The 19,487-nt window shown below is 34.9% G+C and overlaps 1 protein-coding gene across 4 annotated transcripts in view; it reads left to right on the plus strand.

Annotated features, from left to right (window-relative positions):
• Window positions 1-19,487, plus strand: part of Zup1 (zinc finger containing ubiquitin peptidase 1) — a 20,776-nt gene continuing 1,289 nt past the window's right edge. The window contains exons 1-10 of one of the 4 annotated variants that reach the window (XM_021721457.3): window positions 1-309; window positions 913-1,031; window positions 2,119-2,693; window positions 9,228-9,338; window positions 12,224-12,345; window positions 13,532-13,700; window positions 15,758-15,946; window positions 16,237-16,402; window positions 17,774-17,925; window positions 19,058-19,278. In XM_021721457.3, the coding sequence (XP_021577132.2) occupies window positions 1,024-1,031; window positions 2,119-2,693; window positions 9,228-9,338; window positions 12,224-12,345; window positions 13,532-13,700; window positions 15,758-15,946; window positions 16,237-16,402; window positions 17,774-17,925; window positions 19,058-19,278 (1,713 nt within the window). In that variant the 5' untranslated portion in view covers window positions 1-309; window positions 913-1,023. The remainder of the gene's footprint in view (window positions 310-912; window positions 1,032-2,118; window positions 2,694-9,227; window positions 9,339-12,223; window positions 12,346-13,531; window positions 13,701-15,757; window positions 15,947-16,236; window positions 16,403-17,773; window positions 17,926-19,057; window positions 19,279-19,487) is intronic. The other 3 variants (XM_005342417.5, XM_021721459.3, XM_021721458.3) reach the window with 3 other exon arrangements.

Raw genomic sequence — 19,487 nt, forward strand, 5'->3', positions numbered from 1 at the left:
CAACGCAGACCGGCGCGGAGCGGGGCACACTGGGATTCCTTCCGTCCTGGGCAATGAGGAATTTTTTTTTTTTTTTCCTTGAATGCAGTATTGGGGCTAGGATTTTGGGGTGTCGCTGATTATTTCTCGGCTGTGAATGTTTGGTATTTGAAGATTTGGAGAGTCTGGCCGTAGTCTTTCAGGCCGGGAGAGGTAGTGGACTCCCCGCGCTCCCTCCTCTGCCGGCGGGACCGACGGCCGGACTGCAGCGCCGGACCCGAAGAGGAAGCCGAGCGGAGCGCAGTGTGGCACTTGCTGGACCCCGGGTAGGTAAGAACTGACGGCTCCTGTTCTGATTCCTCCCGCTTCAAGTTGTGACCCAGTTAGGGTCTGGATCGGTTTCGTGTTCTAGCTCGGGACCTTGGCGCAGAACTTGGACAGACTCCGCCTTGAGGAAATCCTGCCCCACCCCCTCCCTGACCTGGCACCTTGCCCCGCCCCAACCCGACCTGGTACCCTGGGAGACTCCTGCCACTGGCCTTCGGTCTCTCACTTCTGAGCCTTGTTACATCAAGTGTATCCGGTGCCAGGTCCTAGCCGCTAGAATAAACTCTAGTGTGGTGTTCCTAGCACTAGGGAACCAAGAGAACTTCTTTCTAAAATCAAAGACTTGTTTTCACTTGCATGTAGAGAAATGAGGAAAAGGAGGACAGGGTAGGGAGGCCTGTAAATATATACAAATGAAGGGAATAGTGTCCTTATTTTTCTTTTCCTGTTTGTTATAGAATAGTTCTAAGCTGAACAATGGTCCGTAGTAGCAGGGTGGTGGCCGTGATTGTTTACAAATTACTTATTAACACTACCTGATTCGTTGTCAGTACTTTATTACTTCATAAAATCCAAAAGTAACTGTTAACACAACCCATTTTACAGACCGAACCTCAAGGAGATGACACCACTTAATGGTGAAACCCGAAGCTGGAAATAAGTTTCTATTAGAACTTCTTGGCTTTTCTCCTTTGGGTTGAATACAGGCTGTGGAGCATGACCAGGTTAGCATTTTGGCTTCCACCTTTTCCTGGCTACCTTGTCCTATCGTGGGTTTCTTTATGTGTAGAAAGATATTAAATAATACTTCAATTAGTGTGATATATCTAAAGTTGTTGAAATGCCATTAAGATATGTTTAGTTCTCCTTCCCATTATAACCTACCTTAAAGTTCTATATTTAGGTCAATCATTCAATAAATAGGTGACTTCCCCTCCCTCCTCCTTGCAAGCCCTCTGCCACTGGGCTAAATCCACAGCCCGTAGGTTATTTCTCTTTGTTGTCTTTTACCTTACTTGTTTTACCTGGAAATTAAATTTATTTTTAATTGAAATTTTTTGTTGTTGCTGTTTATGCTGAGGCTTCACACATGCTAGGCAAAGGCTCTACTACTGAGCCTTTCCCCCAGACAATTTCTTAAACATATTTTTTTCTACTGCCTTGGACCAGATATACCTTTTGAAATATTTTATTTTTAAAATTATTTGTTTTCATTGTTATTACCTTTGACAGCTTGAAACAGAGTACATATTGAACATCTCCTATCTGAAGTGCTTAGGTCTGGAAATGTTGTAGATTTGGGATTTTTTTAGGATTTTGGACTACTTACAAATGCATAATGAGATTGATATCTTGAGGAAGGAACCCAAATCTAACCATAAAATTCATTTTTGTTTCATGTGTACCTTTGTTTATGTTTCATAAACAACTTATATATATATATATATATTGTCTGAAAGGAAACAACTTATATACCTAGTCTGAAAGTTTTTAATGTGCTTGTATTTTAATTGCCACCCATCCTTTGAGGTGAGGTGCAGAATTTTCAACTGAGGCAACATGTCAATGCTCAGAGTTTTCAATTGTGTAGGATTTTAGAGTTTTGAATTAGGGATGCTCAACCTGTAAAGAAATTTTGATTGAAATGTCAATAAGTTTGTGTATTTGAGGAACAGTAAGTACATTGAAAATTTCTTCATCATAATAATACAGCACTAAACTACCAGAGAATTGTCCTAAATCATTTTATGAAAGGCATTTTTTTTCAACTCCTACTTTGATACTAAAATAATATTGTGTTCTTTATTCTAGCTACTGTCATACCATGCTTTCCTGTGACATTTGTGGTGAAACAGTAACCTCAGAACCGGATATGAAGGCTCACCTGCTAGTTGTTCACATGGAAAATGAAGTTATATGTCCTTTTTGCAAGTTGTCAGGTGTAAATTATGATGAAATGTGTTTTCATATTGAAACTGCTCATTTTGAGCAGAATACACTAGAGGAAAGAAACTTTGAGAGGATAGATACAATGCAGAATGGAACTTCAAATAACAAGGACAACAGTCTACAGAGTACAGTGGAAGTTAATTCAAGTATTCATTCAGCTTGTGCATCTAATTATCCAAAAGGTTCAGCTCAAAGCTTGCCTGAGGATGATACTTTAAAACGTAAAGAAGTTTATTCAGAGAACTTAAGTGAATCTAGAAAATTCCAGAAAAGTAGGGGAAAACAGTCTGGCTTATCTGAAATAAAAGAACCAATTTATGAAACAATGTATAGTCCTCCTGAATGTCCATTTTGTGGAAAAATAGAGGAATGTGGTCAAGATATGGAAACTCATGTGAAAACAAAGCATGCCAGTCTTTTAGACACTCCATTAGAAGGTAAAGTGTTCATTTTATTATAAATTATTATAAGTAATAGTAGTCTCAGTTTAATATGAAGGGTCTTAAAGTTGGTTTGTGAGATGACTACTTTTAAAACAATCAGGTTTATGTGTATAAAATTATGTGTATTGCCATTATTGCAATACAAAAATACAGTTATGAAAAAGGATTTTGATGCAGATTTATATATAACCTTCCATTGAGATTAGTTTTGGAACTTGTGTTTTACTTCCCCCAGCCCATTGGCATCTAGACTGTCTTAGATTCTGATTTTGTATTAATTTCTTCTTTGACTACATTATCATCAGGGAATACATTATGATATCAGCTCTTTTGAAGTTTTTGAGGCTTATTTTATGACTCATCTTTCATGGGTGGTTGAGGAAAAAAGTATATTCTGCTTTCTTGGGTAGAGGGTACTTACTATACATGTTACTTAAGATCCTATTGTTTGTGTTTAGATTATCTGTTTTCTTGCTGATTTCCTGTCTAGTATTGTCTACCAAATTTTTGAGAAGGAATTGTTGAAATCCACATTTATAATTGTAAATTTGCTTATTTTTCCTTTCAGCTCTGTCAGGTTTTACTTATGTATTTTGAGGCTTTATTATTGGTGCATATACAGTTAGGATCTTTTGTCTTTTTTCCCCATATATTTTTATTGATGCATTATAGTTGTATATACTGATTTATGCGTTTTTCTTATTGTCAAGCTTTAGGATTTCTTTGTGTATTTGGATACAGGTCCTTTATATGTATTTTTCGATTATTTCTCCCAGTGTGATGCTTTTAATTTTAATAGTTTGTTTTTCACAGAAGGAAGTGTTAAGCAGAACTTAACGTTTGTTTATGACTCCTGCTTGTGGTGCTATATCTAACAACACAATGCCAGTTTCTAAATGTTTTAGAGTTTTTGCATTTTACAGTTAGATTGATGATCCATTTGAATTAGTTTTGTAAATGGCATAGTCAGTGTCTAGATTCTCTTTTATGTGTTCCCTAATTGTCAGTGAAATTAATATCTTTTTCACATATATATTTTAATTTTCTCTATTACAAGGTACATGTTACATTTTTTGTATACTTTTCAATTGAGTTAAGTGCATTATCCAACTGTTGTTATATTCTTGTCTAATTATCTGTTGTCTTTTTTAGTTGCTTTTAAAATATATTCTCAGTACTAGTTCTTTACTGCAGCTGTATTCAATAGGCTATTGGTTATTATTTAATTTTGCTCAGAATTTAACTTTTATTTATGTACACTTTACATGTATTGTCTAAAAACATGCTCTTGACTTGAGTTTGTAAATGTATTCTGTATATTTTCTCCTAAAACTCTTAATTCTTTATTCTTTTTTCCCACCTTTTTAAAACTTCATCTGGGTTGTGTATGTAGGTATCAGGTGTACTGTATATGCTGTGAGAATTTGGGATCTAAGTTTTGAGTTTTTCCTTTTATAGAAACCAGGTTTAACACTGATTTTATCTTGTCTTTTTTATTAAATTTTCACATATGTATGGCTCAGTATCTGTTCTTTTGGTGCTATTTTATTTATTTGCTTAACAGTTATGACCTCACTTTCTCACTGTTTTCATAACTATGGTTTTATAACATGTTATTGATATCAGATAAGATAGTTCTTCTCTTTCTTTTCATTATTAACTTAGACATTCTCATTACTTTTGAGTTTTAGAATCTTTTTGTCAAATTCTTTGAAAATTCTGTTGAAATATTTGAAATTATATCAAAGTACATTTCCACATGAATTTAGGTCATCTTATATCCCTTAATAAAGTTTTTTGTTTGTTTTTTCATTGAATATTTGTGCTAGCTTTATCCTGTAGTTCAATTTCCTTTGCTTTTGTAAATTGGAGTTTTTCTCTTATCTAATTAACTCTTGCCCATTTATAGAAGCACCATCAGTTTCTAAGGTATCTAGTCTTGTTCAAATCTTACTAATTTTGATAGTTGTCTGTTGATTCCTGCCATTGTTCTAAGTAAATGCTTTTATTATCTACTAATGAAAGAATTAAGGACTAGGACAAGGACTCCACTGATGATAAGTGCCTGATACTACTCTGTTGTATACTGTTTCCTACAAGTTTCTCAGCAAGCTAGTGCCAAGTTTGTTTTATGGTAGCCTTATGAATTTGAATGTGTAGTTGAGTGAAAAACAAGCTGATTGTCATTAAAGGTACAAAAATTGCAAAATTAGGTAGTTGGATTTAACTAATATTCAGGTACAATAAATGAAACAAGGGAGTTTGATGTTGGTTTAAAGGAGCAATAGTCATATAAGGAGGCATGGAATCTAGGCTAAAAAATAAAAAGTCAAGAGAGAGGTGATGAGTGATAAAAACATAGGGCCTGCATGTAACTTCTTTTTAGCAGTTTTAATTAAGCCAAAGACTTTAGACTGGTAGAACTAAAAAAGAAAAAAAAAAGGTGGGAGGATGAGAGGAGAAATATTTAGAATAGAAATTTCAAAGGTGGGTCAGTTATTGGAGATACAAATGAAGTGTCTATTCTTATTAATCAATAGCTCAGTCAGGGTAAAGAAAAAGATTATTGGGAATGAAGGTAAAGAACCATTCCTATGGATATTGAAGTTGCTAAGAATAATCACAATATAGGGGCTAGAAAAAGATGATTGTCATTCAAGGACTGAAGTCTTTAACTAAAAGACATGTCTAAAATTTTAGAAAATATTAACTACTAAGAAGGGGTATGGAATTCTATATTCTAGTGACACTAGTTAGTGAAAGATGGAGATTTTGAAGAAACAAGGAAGAAAACTGGTTTGAAAATAATGAAAGGGAACAAAAGAGACACTGTTTCTATTTCTGGGACCCTGAATTGTGAAAGAAAAATTGCTTATGTGTGTGTTCAGGAGCTGTCAGGGAAATGAACCAACTAGATTTCAGTTAATGCAAGAAGGTAAAATGAATATTCAGAGAAAAATTGTGGATATAAGAGGTTGACTGATGACAGAATGTGATTTCTGGAGGGTATAATAGGAAACTTTGAGGGAATAAAAATGATAATAGTTCAGTAAAATGAGTGGATGTACTAAGAATGGTTAAAGCCTTAAGGCACAGCCTCTCACTAATTTGAATGTTTAATTGTTAGAACAGTGACAGAGGTATTATCAGCCCTGGATGGCCAATGACAGCTAACCTGTGAGACATGGACTTTTAGTGGTTTAGTATACAGGGATATGAAGTGTAGTGCTTGCACATTGAGAAAAATTCATGATGAGTTCAAACTAGAAGAAATGGAGAGATTGCCTTGCCATAGTGAGTGTGATGCCCAAAAAATGAGCAAAAGCTTCCCTTGGGCATTGGTTCTGAGACATTTTATCATAGAGAACTGACTGAAAGAAAAAGTTTTTTTATGTCCTAGCTACAACCTTTTTAATGTCCTTTATAGAAACTGTATACTTTTATTTCTTAGTGCTGTTTTGGAGAATATTTTCAAAGATTGACTTTCCTCCTGTTAAACATACTTATATTAGATTTTTGCTCTGTAGATGACTTTTATCTCCATTTCTTCACAGATAATTTCTTGAATTTGTGGATTTTCAAATTGTTTTTCATGGCATTTGTGTTAGTGACCTTTTCATCACCGAGACCAAAGTACCTGATCAACAGCTTAAAGAAGGGAAAGTTTATTTCGCCTCACAGTTTCAGAGGTCTTAGTTCATAAACAGCTGACTCCATTGTTTTACACTTTTGAGGCAGAACATTATGGCCAAAGGGCATGGCAGAGGAAAACCACTTACGTATGACAGCAAGGAAGCAGACAGAGAGAGACTTATCCCACAGGGAAGATGTACCCTTCTTTTAGTATATAACCACAGTGTCACACCTCTTAATAGTGCCCCACCTGCCTAGAGTTACCATGCAGTTCATTCAAAATAGGATGGACTAATTAGGCTATAGCTCTCACAGTCCAATCATTTCACCTGTGGACATTACAGCATTAACACAAGCTTTTGGTGGACGCCACATATCCAACGTATAACATTACTCCCCTGGACTCCAAAAGCTTATGAACATCTCACAATGCAAAATATATTTAGTTTATCTCCAAGAAGTCTGTAGTCTTTACAGTTCCAGCATTGCCCAAAAGTCCAAGTCCAGAGTCTCATCTGAGACTCAAGGTAAACTCTTGGCTATGAGCCCCTGTAAAATTCAAAAGAAAGTTACATATATTGAATATACAGTGACACAGTAAATATTCTCATTCCAAAAGGCATAGAAAGGAATATGGACAAACCAGAATGCAAACCCAACCAGGCAAATATCCCAGAACTTCTGGCATAGCATGTAGGACACATGACAATGTAATGTGCTCTTCAGAGGGCTTGGGCAGTCTTGCCTCTTTGACCTTTGGTTTTTTTAGTGACCATAGTCTCTCTTTTAGCCTGGATGTCACCTCAACTGCAGCTTTTCTCTGCAGATAAAAGCATCTCCTAATTCTCAGGGTCTCTATAATGGTTTTGGCTTCACCTTCAGACTTTCACATTATCATCTCCAGGGGCAGTCCATGATATACCAACCCTACTACACTTTGCCTGGCTCCCAGGTTTTTGAACACAGTGCAGCAACTTCCTAGGCCCCCCTGTACAAGCAGAGCATTCCTGTGATTCTTCTCAAAGGATTAGTCCCTTTTATATCCTCCAGCTTCCAGGGGATGTGGTCTTGCAAATTTCTGAAGTTCCCCTCAAGCCATTTTTCCTTTTGTTTTTGTGCAAAGTAATTAGCATCTCTTAGTGGTTGTAATTTCTATAAGCATCACACCTTCTTTGGCCCTAGTTTTACATGCACTTTTCTAGCTGAAGTGCAAGTTTTAAAAATCATTTAGCTCTGCTTTCTGTTCCCAATTTTCACAGTAAACCGGGCTAAAAGTTGTCAGCAATATCCGCATCATGGCCTGAATGTGGTGCTGCCTTGAAATTTTCTGTGGCCATTACAGTATTAATTAGGCTGTCACCTTTAAATTCAGTCTTACTCAAAGTGTCAGGACATGGCAAGATGTAGACAAGTTCTTTGCCAGAATATAATATGAGTGATTTCTAGTCTAGTTCCCAAAAGAGTCCTCATTTTTCTTTGAAATCTCATGGACATAGTCTACATTCCTATGGGCATTCTGGTGGTGTTAGCTCCTACCAAAATTAGTCATTAAGCTCTGCTTACAAATTCTAAGGCTTCTCTCTTGAGCCTGCATCTCTAAACTTTTCCAAATTCCTTCTGCAAACCAGCTCCAAAGGCTTCTAAATCACATTTTCTGGGGAGTCAACAGCAAAAGCCCCACTTCTTGATATCAATATCTGTGTGTGTTAGCTTTTTACTGTCTACTTAAATATCTGATAGGAATAACATAGAGGAGGGAGTTTATATTGACTTTCAGTTTCAGAGGTCTCAGATGGCCGATTCCATTGAGCTGGGCCTAAGAGGAGGCAGAACATCATGGCCAAAGAGGATGGCAGAGAAAGTCTGCTCACCTCATGACAAGCAGGAAGGGGGCAGGGGTAAGGAGCCACAAAGAAGATGAACTCTTCAAGGATCACCTCCTCTAGCCACATCCTACCAGCCTATAGTTACTGACTAGTCCATTCAAATTAGTATGGACTAATTAGGCTATGGCTCTCACCATTCAATCATTTCCCCTCTGAACATTTCTGCATTATCACAGGAGCTTTTGGGGGACACTTCATATCCAAACCTTAATAACGTTGGACCTATGAATATATTTTGTAATTCACATTTAATTATTCAACTTAATGAGGGCTTTCCCTCATGTGATCCCCTCCCCATGAAGCAGCTTCATGGTTTTTTCACCTTGGTATTTCACAATCACCACTTTGAAACCAGGCCTTATATTTATGGATTGCCTAGTGATTTCTTTCTATATATACACAAATCCATCTCCTCTTTTGTGCCCATTATCCTCTAGGTCTGAGTCTTACAGGGGTACTTCTTCTACATCTCTTCTGGGCAAGCTGGACCTATCTATCTCCAGTGCTGTCAGGTGGATCCTTTTCTTTAATCTCCTCCAAAGTAGATAGTATGATCCCATTTTCCAGCCTTCTGCTGGATGCTTGTATTCAGCATCTCACCTTTTGGTGCTGAGAATTTATCCCCAAATTCCATGTCTAGACTGGCCCTACTTTAAGCTTTGGTTTTCCTTTCAGTGTTTCTTCTTTTGACTAAAGATCTTAGAGCTAATTACTATTTTTCCTTTTTTGTAGTGATAAAAGGTTTGTACTATGCTCAGTTCTTCATCTTGACCCTGCGAGCAGAAAAATAACTTTTAAATCCAGTTACAAATGGTTTTTATTTATATTAAATCCAGTTACAAATGGTTTTTATTTATACAATGAGAGTAGTAGGGAATAGACTTAAACATGTTTAACCTAACCACAAAGTGCTTTTATTTATATGGTTAGTAAGTGGTATATAGTCTTTAACATGGAATGAAAAATCTTGAAGTTTTATAAAGGAAACTGGATTATGTCTCTCATACAGACTGTGTTCAGCCATTCTATGACTGCCCTATGTGTGGGCTCATTTGTACAAATTACGATATTCTCCAGGAACATGTTGACCTGCATTTAGAAGAAAGCAGCATTCGACAAGGTATGTTTATGTGCTAACAATAAGAATGTCTTGATTTAACTTCTGCCTCCTGGGACACATCTAATTTTCATATTAGTTATATGGGGTGAGGGGAAATTATAGTATTTAAAAATAAATTTGTTCCTTTATATAATTTTTGTCTATCTGTAACTTTTCCCTTAGAAATATGTCACAAAATGTTGTAAAGGATGAATGAACCATGGTGACCAACATCCAAACTAGGATTGTGCATCCTGGATTTTCCTCAGGGCCAATAATATTTAGAAGGTGCAGACATTTGAGAGAATGAATATTAAACTTTGTTATTTAGAAAGTGTTTCATTTACAAGTTGATGACATTCTTTTATCAGCTAGAAGTAATAAACTTAGCATTTGGCCACCAGAAATTGTCAGCTAGGAAGCTGCCACATGGCACATAATAATTTTCAACATGTTTATGAACTGCATAACCTGAAAGTCATTTTCAGTTTTAAACATTTACAGCTGCTCACCCCAGCTTCTAAAATTATTTAGTGGTTAATAATGACTCTATAAAAGTTTTCTTCTGTTCTCTGTCAATTTTAATTGTGACATTAAGTAATTATTATGGTGCCTTAGACATGAAGGTATCTTATATAAGTTTCTCAAACCTGCTGAAGGAAAACATAAAGTAGACCCTAAAAGAAATCAATTGTATTCTACTCTATTTCTGTTTCTAAAGGATTATAGATAATTCCCAGTAATGGGAAGATTTCTTAGTAACCAGTATCATGAGCCTAGTACCAGAATCAATGATTTCCATGCACAGCAAAATCTGTTCAGTCAGCCCAGCCCCCAGGTGCAAGTTAGTTGAGTACAGATAGAATAGTCTTCTATCCTGATGGTTCTGTACCACTTATTTCAGTTGGTGATCTATATTCCCTTTGACAAGATTGTAAGGGAATACTGGGAAAAAATACCCTTTTGAAGTTGACTATCTGGTAATTCTTATTGAGTTTATGATAGGCTTTCTATGATTACGTATGTTATGTAAGCCTGTTGTGGGTAATAAAATAAAGATATGATTCAAGCAAATCACTGTATCTTTTGTTAAGGTAGACTAAAAATTAATCACCAAGTGCATATTCCAAGAATGGAAAGAGGAACCAAATAGGAAGATATAGCAGTGGCTGAGAGGTTTGAAAACAAAGAATTTTTCAGCTACATAATTAAACCATCAAGTTGGGAGATGGTAACTTATCTGGATTGAGGAATGCACAGACAAGTGGTGAAGCATTTCTTCTCGTGTGTCTGTGAGAATATTTCCAGAGGAGATCGGCATGTGTCAATGAATTGAGTGGGGAACACCTGCCTTCTAAGTGGGCAAGCACCATCTAATTGACCATGAGCCTGGATGGACCAGGAAAGCTGAAGAAGGGGAATTTTCTGCCTTTTTCTTCTTCATTGGAGAAAGTTGTCCATCTGCTGCCCTTGTTCATCATATTTCGAAATTTGCACCAGTGGCCTTTCTAGAGTTCTTGAGCCTTTGGCCTTGAACTTGACCTTGCACCCTTAGTCTCCCAGGTTTGATGGTGGGTTACTTGGCTTTCCGTCACTGTGACAAAATACCTAATAAAGTCAACTTAAAGGAGGAAAGATTTATTTTGGCTCAGTGTTAGATGTTCCAGATTATGGTCACTTGGCTTTATTGTTCAGATGAGGCAGAACATCATAGTGGGGAGCACGAGGTAAAGCAGAACTGCTCACCTCCTGGTTGCCAGGAAGTGGAAAGAAAGAAAGCATGAAAGGAAGGGCCAGAGACAAAATCATACCCTTCAAAGACCCACCTCCATTCACCTCCTTACTGTTCCAACTGGGACATGCTCTACCTCCAAATATCACAACTAATATTACCAAGGCCCATGGCCTTTGGAGGACATTTCAGATCTGAACCATAACAGGTGGCCTCTTGGCTTCTTAGACTGAGCCACACTACTGGATTTTCTAGTTTTCCAGATTACAGACTATTGTGGAACTTTTCAGTTTCTGTGATCATATGAATTAATCCTGTAATCAATCCCTTCATGTACACATACACATACATATTCTCATTCTGTCTGTCTCCCTTTCCCTCCCTCCCCTCTCGGTTACATTTCTCTTAAGAACCCTGACTAAAAACATGGGTCAAGGTGACAAGGTACTGGCTGTAAGGCATCTGAAGGAAACTAGGAGAGAGGAAGGCAGGGCAAGATGTTGAAAAGTTATATAATTTGTTTGAGGCCAAACTGTAAGTTATTATTTAGCACTTATACTTTGAAAATGTAAATTTTTATGCTCTTTATTACTGCCTCTCTCCCTATCCTTACTATTTCTTTGAAAAATCAATCTGCCTTGTTTATGTTGAGGAGCATTAATGAAGAGTATTACTTCTTCAAATTTTAGCTTCCTCAGTAGATAATAACCTACTTCATAAGGTTGTCATAAAGATAATGAAAAACACCTGTTACAGCTTAAACAGTCAATGAATATTAGGTATTGATGAAATAGAGGTTATTTCCTTAGCAAAAGCAGTTCTGAGTTCTGCCAGAATTGTACTCCATGGTTCAATATTACAGTCATGAATAAATGATAAACAATATCAGTAACTTTTTAAAAAATAATTGATAGTAAGCTTTGATTTTGGCAATTTATTATTTATTTTATTTTATTTTTTGGGGGAGTACTGGAGATTGAACTCAAGGGCAGTTGACCACTGAGCCACATCCTCAGCCCTATATTGTATTTTAATATAGTGAGACCCTGTCTCACTGAGTTGCTTAGTTCCTCACTTTTGCTGAGGCTAGCTTTGAACTCGTAATCCTCCTGCCACAGCCTTCTGAGCTGCCAGTTATTTTATTCTTAACATTATTTTACTAAATATCTAATAGGCATGGATAGAGTCCAGTGTTCTGGTGATCTAGAATTGGCTCACCAACTTCAACGAGAAGAAGACAGTAAGAGGAGATCTGAAGAATCAAGACAAGAAATGGAAGAATTTCAGAAACTGCAGGTGCAAAGATTAATAACAATTATAATATTTTGGTTTGGTAGAGTTCTTATTTCTAAAATATGCTTTCAACACTTCATTCTATTATTTTTGTCCTTATTAAAAACATTTTTTGGGCTGGGATTGTGGCTCAGTGGTAGAGCACTTGCCCAGCATGTGGGAGGCACTGGATTTACTTCTCAGTACCACAATTTTCTTTCCAGATTAAAAAGAAAATGGAAATAGAGTGATTGAGTAATTTGCCCAGAGTTAGACAGTTATTAGGAGGTAAAGTCTTGATTCAAACCTGTGTAGGTCAATAGAGAAATTATGAGACTTGAGACTTAGAATTTAAATACTTGTATAAATACTTAGACATGAATGGTAACTTAGAAAAAATGCCTCTTGAGTTCTAGATTTTTTTTTTATAGGTTGCAATTTTAGGCATTTAGAAAGAACCATTTGTAATACAAAGTGCATTTTAATGATATTGAAACTGTGTTTACCTTAGGTGAATTTAACATTTGTTGAGCTAAACTGTTACATTTTTAATGGATTTATATTTTTCATAGTTTTTTTAAATTTCTAATTTGTGAACCATAGTTTTATTTGGGCTAATAATGCTCACAGAGTTTTTTTTTCCTATGTATTATAGAATAATGTATAAATAATAAGTGTTTATAATCAAATAGTTTTGAAAGTATTCAATTAAACTAGTTTGACTACACCTCTTAAAGCCTTTAATATACCAGTATGCGTTATAAATATCATTTTCCCAGATTTGTTGACCTCTTGTCTTTTTTTGCAATATCTCATGCATGGCTATTTTTCCATGAAATGTGCTTTGGAAAAATCTAATTTCAGATATTGTTTCTACTAGTGATTCATTTATTCACAAAACATTTTTCCACCAGGATTTGGAGGAGGAAAGAAAATGGCTTTTCCTAAGTCTTTTGGGGATAATATAAAATGCAAAATGCCTTTTCAACATTATCAGTACAAAAAACTTCCAATATTTATGGAGGTTTCTTATATAACTACTATGTAACATGATATATAATTCTCATAAAAATCTTTAAGTTGATTTATGTAAAAACCTGTAAACCAGAATGTTTTGATATATATTTCCAAATAAATAAAACTGGCAAGTTTCCATCTCATTAATGTACAGGAACATAAAAATTATGCCCTTTGTTTTTATGTTCAATAGCGACAATACGGTTTAGATAATTCTGGAGGATACAAACAACAGCAATTACGAAATATGGAGATTGAAGTAAATAAGGGTAGGATGCTTCCATCTGAATTTCATAGAAGAAGAGCTGAAATGATGGAATCGCTAGCTCTTGGTACTGATGATGGAAAAACAAAAACTTCTGGTGGGTACTTTTACATCAAAATCATAGTTTTAATATTGCATATACCACTGAGGTAATAAAATCATTTAATTTTGTTTGATTTTCACAATCCAAGGTTTATATGGTATGAGGTGAGAATAAGTTCAAATAGTGTGCTAATCATCTAGTAGACTAATGCTAATAGAAACCTAGTGGAAGCCATATACAGAGTTAAATATTTCAGAGCCACGTTAAAAAAAAGTAAAAAGACACAGGTAAAATTATAGAAGCCCAGGTTCCTAGACCTGCAGTGGGGTTATGGCCTGACAAACTAATTGTAAGTTGAAAATATCTTATGTTGAAAATGCATTTTATACACCTAAGTTGTCGAACATCATAGCTTAGCAATACAGTACCCTGTAGGATGTCAGTAGTTTATCTTTGTAATGTCATGACTGACTATGAACTGTAGCTCACAGCTGTTACTCAGTATCTGGAGAGAATATCTTACTCCACATTCACAGCTCAGGGAAAGACCAAAATTTAAAATACACTATGTAAAATTCAAAGTGTACTATGGTAGTCAAAAAGTTGTGTTGCATCATCATAATTCTATCATTTTAAGAGTTTAAACCCAGTGTATCAAAAATATTATTGTAACATGCAATCAATATTAAGAACTATTAATGAGATACTTAACATTCTTTTTACATTCTTTTGAATTCAGTATGTGTTTTTTATTTTATAGCACACCTGTATTAGAAGAGCCACATTTCAAATGCTTAGTAGTCACATGTAGCTAATAGCTAGTCTATGTTCAGTACATTTTTTTGGATTCTAAAAGTTTTTTATACATTATGTCACTTACCTTGAAACAAACATCCTCTTGTGTATTGTTACATATTCTGCATGAGATTATTTCGCTTAGGTTAAATAATTTTCTGAAGGCAAGGTTATATAGTTGTTATTGGCCCAACCAGTATTCATAATTAGGTCAGCCTTATTCCAAAGCATGTCTTTCTCCTGACAAGTGGTTATTTAAATTGCTTTTTTGTATATATGTTAGGGTAGTAAAAAAATTTATATAAAAATATAATTATATGAACTATTCCCCTCAGTGTTTCTTTTTTAAATCTGAATGTTTTGTCACATTCTTTAACATTTTTAAAGCTGTTAAATCTTTCATTGTATTTTAAATCCTGGTGTATCCCTTACTGATTTTAATTCCTACTCCCAACAAAAGGAATCATTAGCAGCAGTATAGTATTCTTTATATGAATTCTATACCACTTAAACCTTTGATCTACCTTCTTAAAGACAAAAGTCCATCTTCTTTCAGGATATCCATCGTTCAAATAAAAAACATTTGGCTATTGTCATTTTGGTGCCACATGTTATAAGAAAGTATGGGGAAAAAAACAAGTATAGGCTATGTAAGTAAGATATCCCTGCCCATAAACTTTATAGAGTCCTTACAGTATGTAAAATATATGCACAGAACTGTAGTATTCTGTGACAAAATGTGACTAGTACCTAGAGGGCACAAAAAATAAATGCAGTGATTATTCAGAAAAACAAGACAGAAAAAGGATCCTTGAGAACAGTACCATTTGATCCTTGAAGGATCTGTGTGATTCTAAACACAAGGAGAATATACTGAAATAAAGGTAAATTTAAGGATTACTTGCAGTAGGCTTCATGTACCATCTACTAATACTATTTTGTAGGTTATAGAGAGGTATTATTTTTGATTGGGAGCAAATTATTGAGAACTGAATGGTCTCCAACAGTATATATTATAAAATGAAGAGGCAAGGAAAGCTTTCATACAATGGTTCTACTTTTATGTGTTGAGTCCTGCAGATGTGGAGGTATGAAATATAAACAACTTTAGTTCAGTGTAACAAACAATTTTCTAGTGTCAGGAAACTTGGATTGTAGTAATAAGCAAGGTCGTGAACTGAAGTTGTAGCTGTAATTAAGGCTACAAAGAAAGAGATGGAATGGTTAGGATTTAGCTATGTAGTGTGAGGATGGGGTTAGTATAGAGCCATATAATGGTGGAAACAAATCCTTCTGCATCTTCTCTCTTTTCTTAGGAATTATTGAAGCCCTTCATAGATATTATCAGAATGCTGCCACAGATGTGAGGCATGTGTGGCTTTCTTCGGCAGTGGATCACTTTCATTCATCTTTAGGAGACAAAGGTTGGGGTTGTGGTTACAGAAATTTCCAAATGCTACTTTCATCATTATTACAAAATGATGCCTATGATGAATGCTTGAAAGGTATGAAAATACTGAACTCTGAGCTTGTCTCTGATATAATACACATATGAAATGGACTGAATTAAAATGTAACATACATAATCAATAGCTTTAACAAAGTAATACTTTAGTGGATATTACATAAGAAACTTGAAATCTGATTGGAGGGAGAGAATTATGTAGTGGATATTAGGAATAACTGTCTTAAAATCCATATTGTGGACTCCTTTACAGTATATGACATACTGCCAAGTGATATTGTTCAGTACTTTATTAACTGTTATGTACTTTATTTGCTAAAATAATTTTAGGTATGTCAGTTCCTTGCATTCCAAAAATTCAGTCTATGATTGAAGATGCATGGAAGGAAGGTTTTGATCCTCATGGGGCCTCTCAACTTAATAACAAGTTACAGGGAACAAAGGCCTGGATTGGAGCATGTGAAGTATATACACTCCTGACCTCCCTGAGGGTAAAGTATGTACCTGAAAATTTCAGTTTAATATCATTGCTATATCTTTTAGTTTTTTGGTAGTTTGTTTTTTGTTCCCCCCCCCCAATTTTGTTTTTATCCAGGAGATATATATAGGTAGGGAAAACCAGCACCCTATTTCAGGTCTCATGCTCTCTGTATTCTCAAGTCCAATTTTTCACAGGCAATTTTTACTCCCATTGTTTTTAAATAACATGCATTTGTAGCTGTTTCTTGGTTTATCAGTTGTAGACAGTATCGATTGCTTTTTTAAAAATTGTTCTACCTGCTCACCCTCAGTCTAACATGACTTAGTCGGTTTCTATTAAAGACAGAGTTTACATTATAATTGCATAAATATTACTGATTGCTGATTTTCTTCCCTTCCTGAAAAGATTTCTGAAATTTTTCTTAATCATTGCCTTTCCTTTTCCCTTTTACTATTTGAGTTAAATATTCCTTTTTATTAATATATTCTGAATTTCTGTTTAAATGTCTTCTTCTGTATAAAATTATACTCTGTAGGGTACTATTCACTATTTTAAATCTAAACATGAAATCAGACTGCTGACCCTAAAGCACTGTTCCTACATCTAAACAGTTTATCCAGAAGTTTATTTGAGCACCTGAAACTCAGTAATTAACTGCAAGTTCTTAGCATTAAATTTAATATGACAGAGGTTAGCAACCAGTACAATTTGGATATTTTGGAAATTTATTGCCTAGAGAGACAAAAACAGACTGGATTGTGCTGTGGTTTGAAGTGATATTCTGTTAATGATTTGGGTTATACTTGATCTCTGTAAAATAGTTGTTGAATATTATAACCAGTATAGTCACAAGGGTGACTTTTCTTGAAGGAGGCACACCACCATTAACTGGTGCCAAGTAGGAGATAGATAAAAGGACAGATGTGAGTTCACACACAGGTTCCTATGATCTTTACGTATATTCTTGTCTGTTATTAGAATTTGAGAAAATTAAAAGTATTCTGTATATTTTTAGTGTATACAAATGGCTATTGAGGAAGTAAAATCAGAAGTCAGCTTTAAACTGATCATCAGGGTTAAAGAATTTAGAATAAAAACTGTGTTCTGATTATGTGTTGATTACTTAAAAATCAAGCATGATATTCATTTACTGTTCAAGGAGATTTTATATGTCAGCAAATATTGTAACCTTTATGTCAGACATAATCTTGTTGTGAATAGTTATTTAAATAATTGTTTCGCCCTCAAAGATAATAATTTTCCAGTTAAATAATAAAAATTTATCATCTTCTTTCTTCCTTCCTAGAAAGAATTAGCAGATCTAAAATTTTTTTTGTATTTGATAATTACATCAGTGAAAGTTCATTTTGTCAATTTTTTTATTAGGTGCCGTATTATTGATTTTCACAAGTCAACTGGTCCTTCAGGTACACACCCTCGTTTATTTGAATGGATCTTGAACTATTATTCTTCAGAGAGGGAAGGGAATTCCAAGGTAGTATGGACATCTAAACCTCCTATCTATCTCCAGCATCAAGGTTAGTATGACTCATAAAACAATGTTCTTTGGAAGACAACACATTGTCTATCACTTTTGGACAATTTAAGTTTCCGATAATAGGGAGGAGGGGGAATATTGTGACAATACTCTCGTTTTCAGAGCTACTGGGTCATTACAGTACATTTTTGGGTAATGAAGGATCATATTCCTGGCATTTTAAGGGTCTTTTGAACTCATCATTTCTTGGGTTTTGTTTCTTTTCTTTCCTTTCTTTTTTCTTTTTATTGTTATTGTTGTTGTTGTTTGGTATCATTGGTAGAAACCAAGGCCTGGTGCATGCTAAGCAAGTACTCTACCACTGAACCATATTCTCAGCTCGTCATTTTCTTTGCTTTACTCTTCTTTGATTGTTCATCACTTATGTCACTTAAGTGAAGCATTTTCTTACCCCACCTTATTTAAAACTGCAACTCCTTTTCCCAACTACCCACTACTGGTATTTCCTTCGCTTCTTTACCTTGTTTACAGTGTTTATTATTATATAAGATATTTTTGTTAGTTTTGTTTGCTGTTATGTTCTTTGCTGCTGAAATAGTGCCTGGCATAGAGATACTTGATCAAGTTTGTTAAATGGATGATTTGAATTGACAGAATAAAGAGACATAATCATTGAATAGGAATACAAACCATAGGAGATTAAGCCCTCCCCATTGATATCTAGTATATATAAATTTACTTCTGTTTCCCTTTAGGAACTATATTTTTGTTCTGGGAAAGTCAATTTTAAGCCATTTTATTTAAGATAATTTGATTAAAGAAGAGGGAAAGAAAGGGGATCAAAAGACTAGGAAAGGGAAAGGAAAATTGGTGGAGTGGAAGCACAATTTTTTTGTAATGAAGCCTTTAGAAAACTAAAATTGAACAAAAAACCCCTAAAGAACAAGCAAGTTGAACTAATTACTTTGTGCATTAGGAGAGGTCTCAGGTATAGACACGTTAATGACTGACCGTATTAATATTCTAAACACACACATATATGTCCATATAATATTCATATATACAGAGAACAGGAATATATATATATATATATATATATATATATATAAATATCTGTGTGTTTATAGCAGAAGGTGGATGTGACATATATTGGTTACTTTATATTTTAATAGGTCATAGTCGGACAATTGTTGGAATTGAAGAGAGAAAAAACAGAACATTATGTTTATTGATATTTGATCCTGGATGTCCTTCTCGAGAAATGCAGAAACTATTACAGCAAGACATAGAGGCTTGCAGTCTCAAGCAACTTCGGAAATTTGTGGGAAATTTAAAGCATAAGCAATACCAGATAGTGGCAGTAGAGGGTACTCTTTCTTCAGAGGAGAAAGTTGTAAGTATGATGCTTGAATGGGCAAAACTTTAAAATTTCTAGTTAAAATTAGTATTATCCCTTTGTATTTCCTAACATCTCATTCTGTTTCATTAAGTAGACAAAGCATTTGTTTCTATATCACTGAGTTTCTGGAATGGATATCTTTTAAACTTTGTTGTTGTTGTAGATAAACATACAGTATCCTTATTTATTTTTATGTGGTGCTG

Source organism: Ictidomys tridecemlineatus, chromosome 8, assembly GCF_052094955.1.
Source record: "Ictidomys tridecemlineatus isolate mIctTri1 chromosome 8, mIctTri1.hap1, whole genome shotgun sequence".
Classification (NCBI taxonomy): Eukaryota; Metazoa; Chordata; class Mammalia; order Rodentia; family Sciuridae; genus Ictidomys; species Ictidomys tridecemlineatus.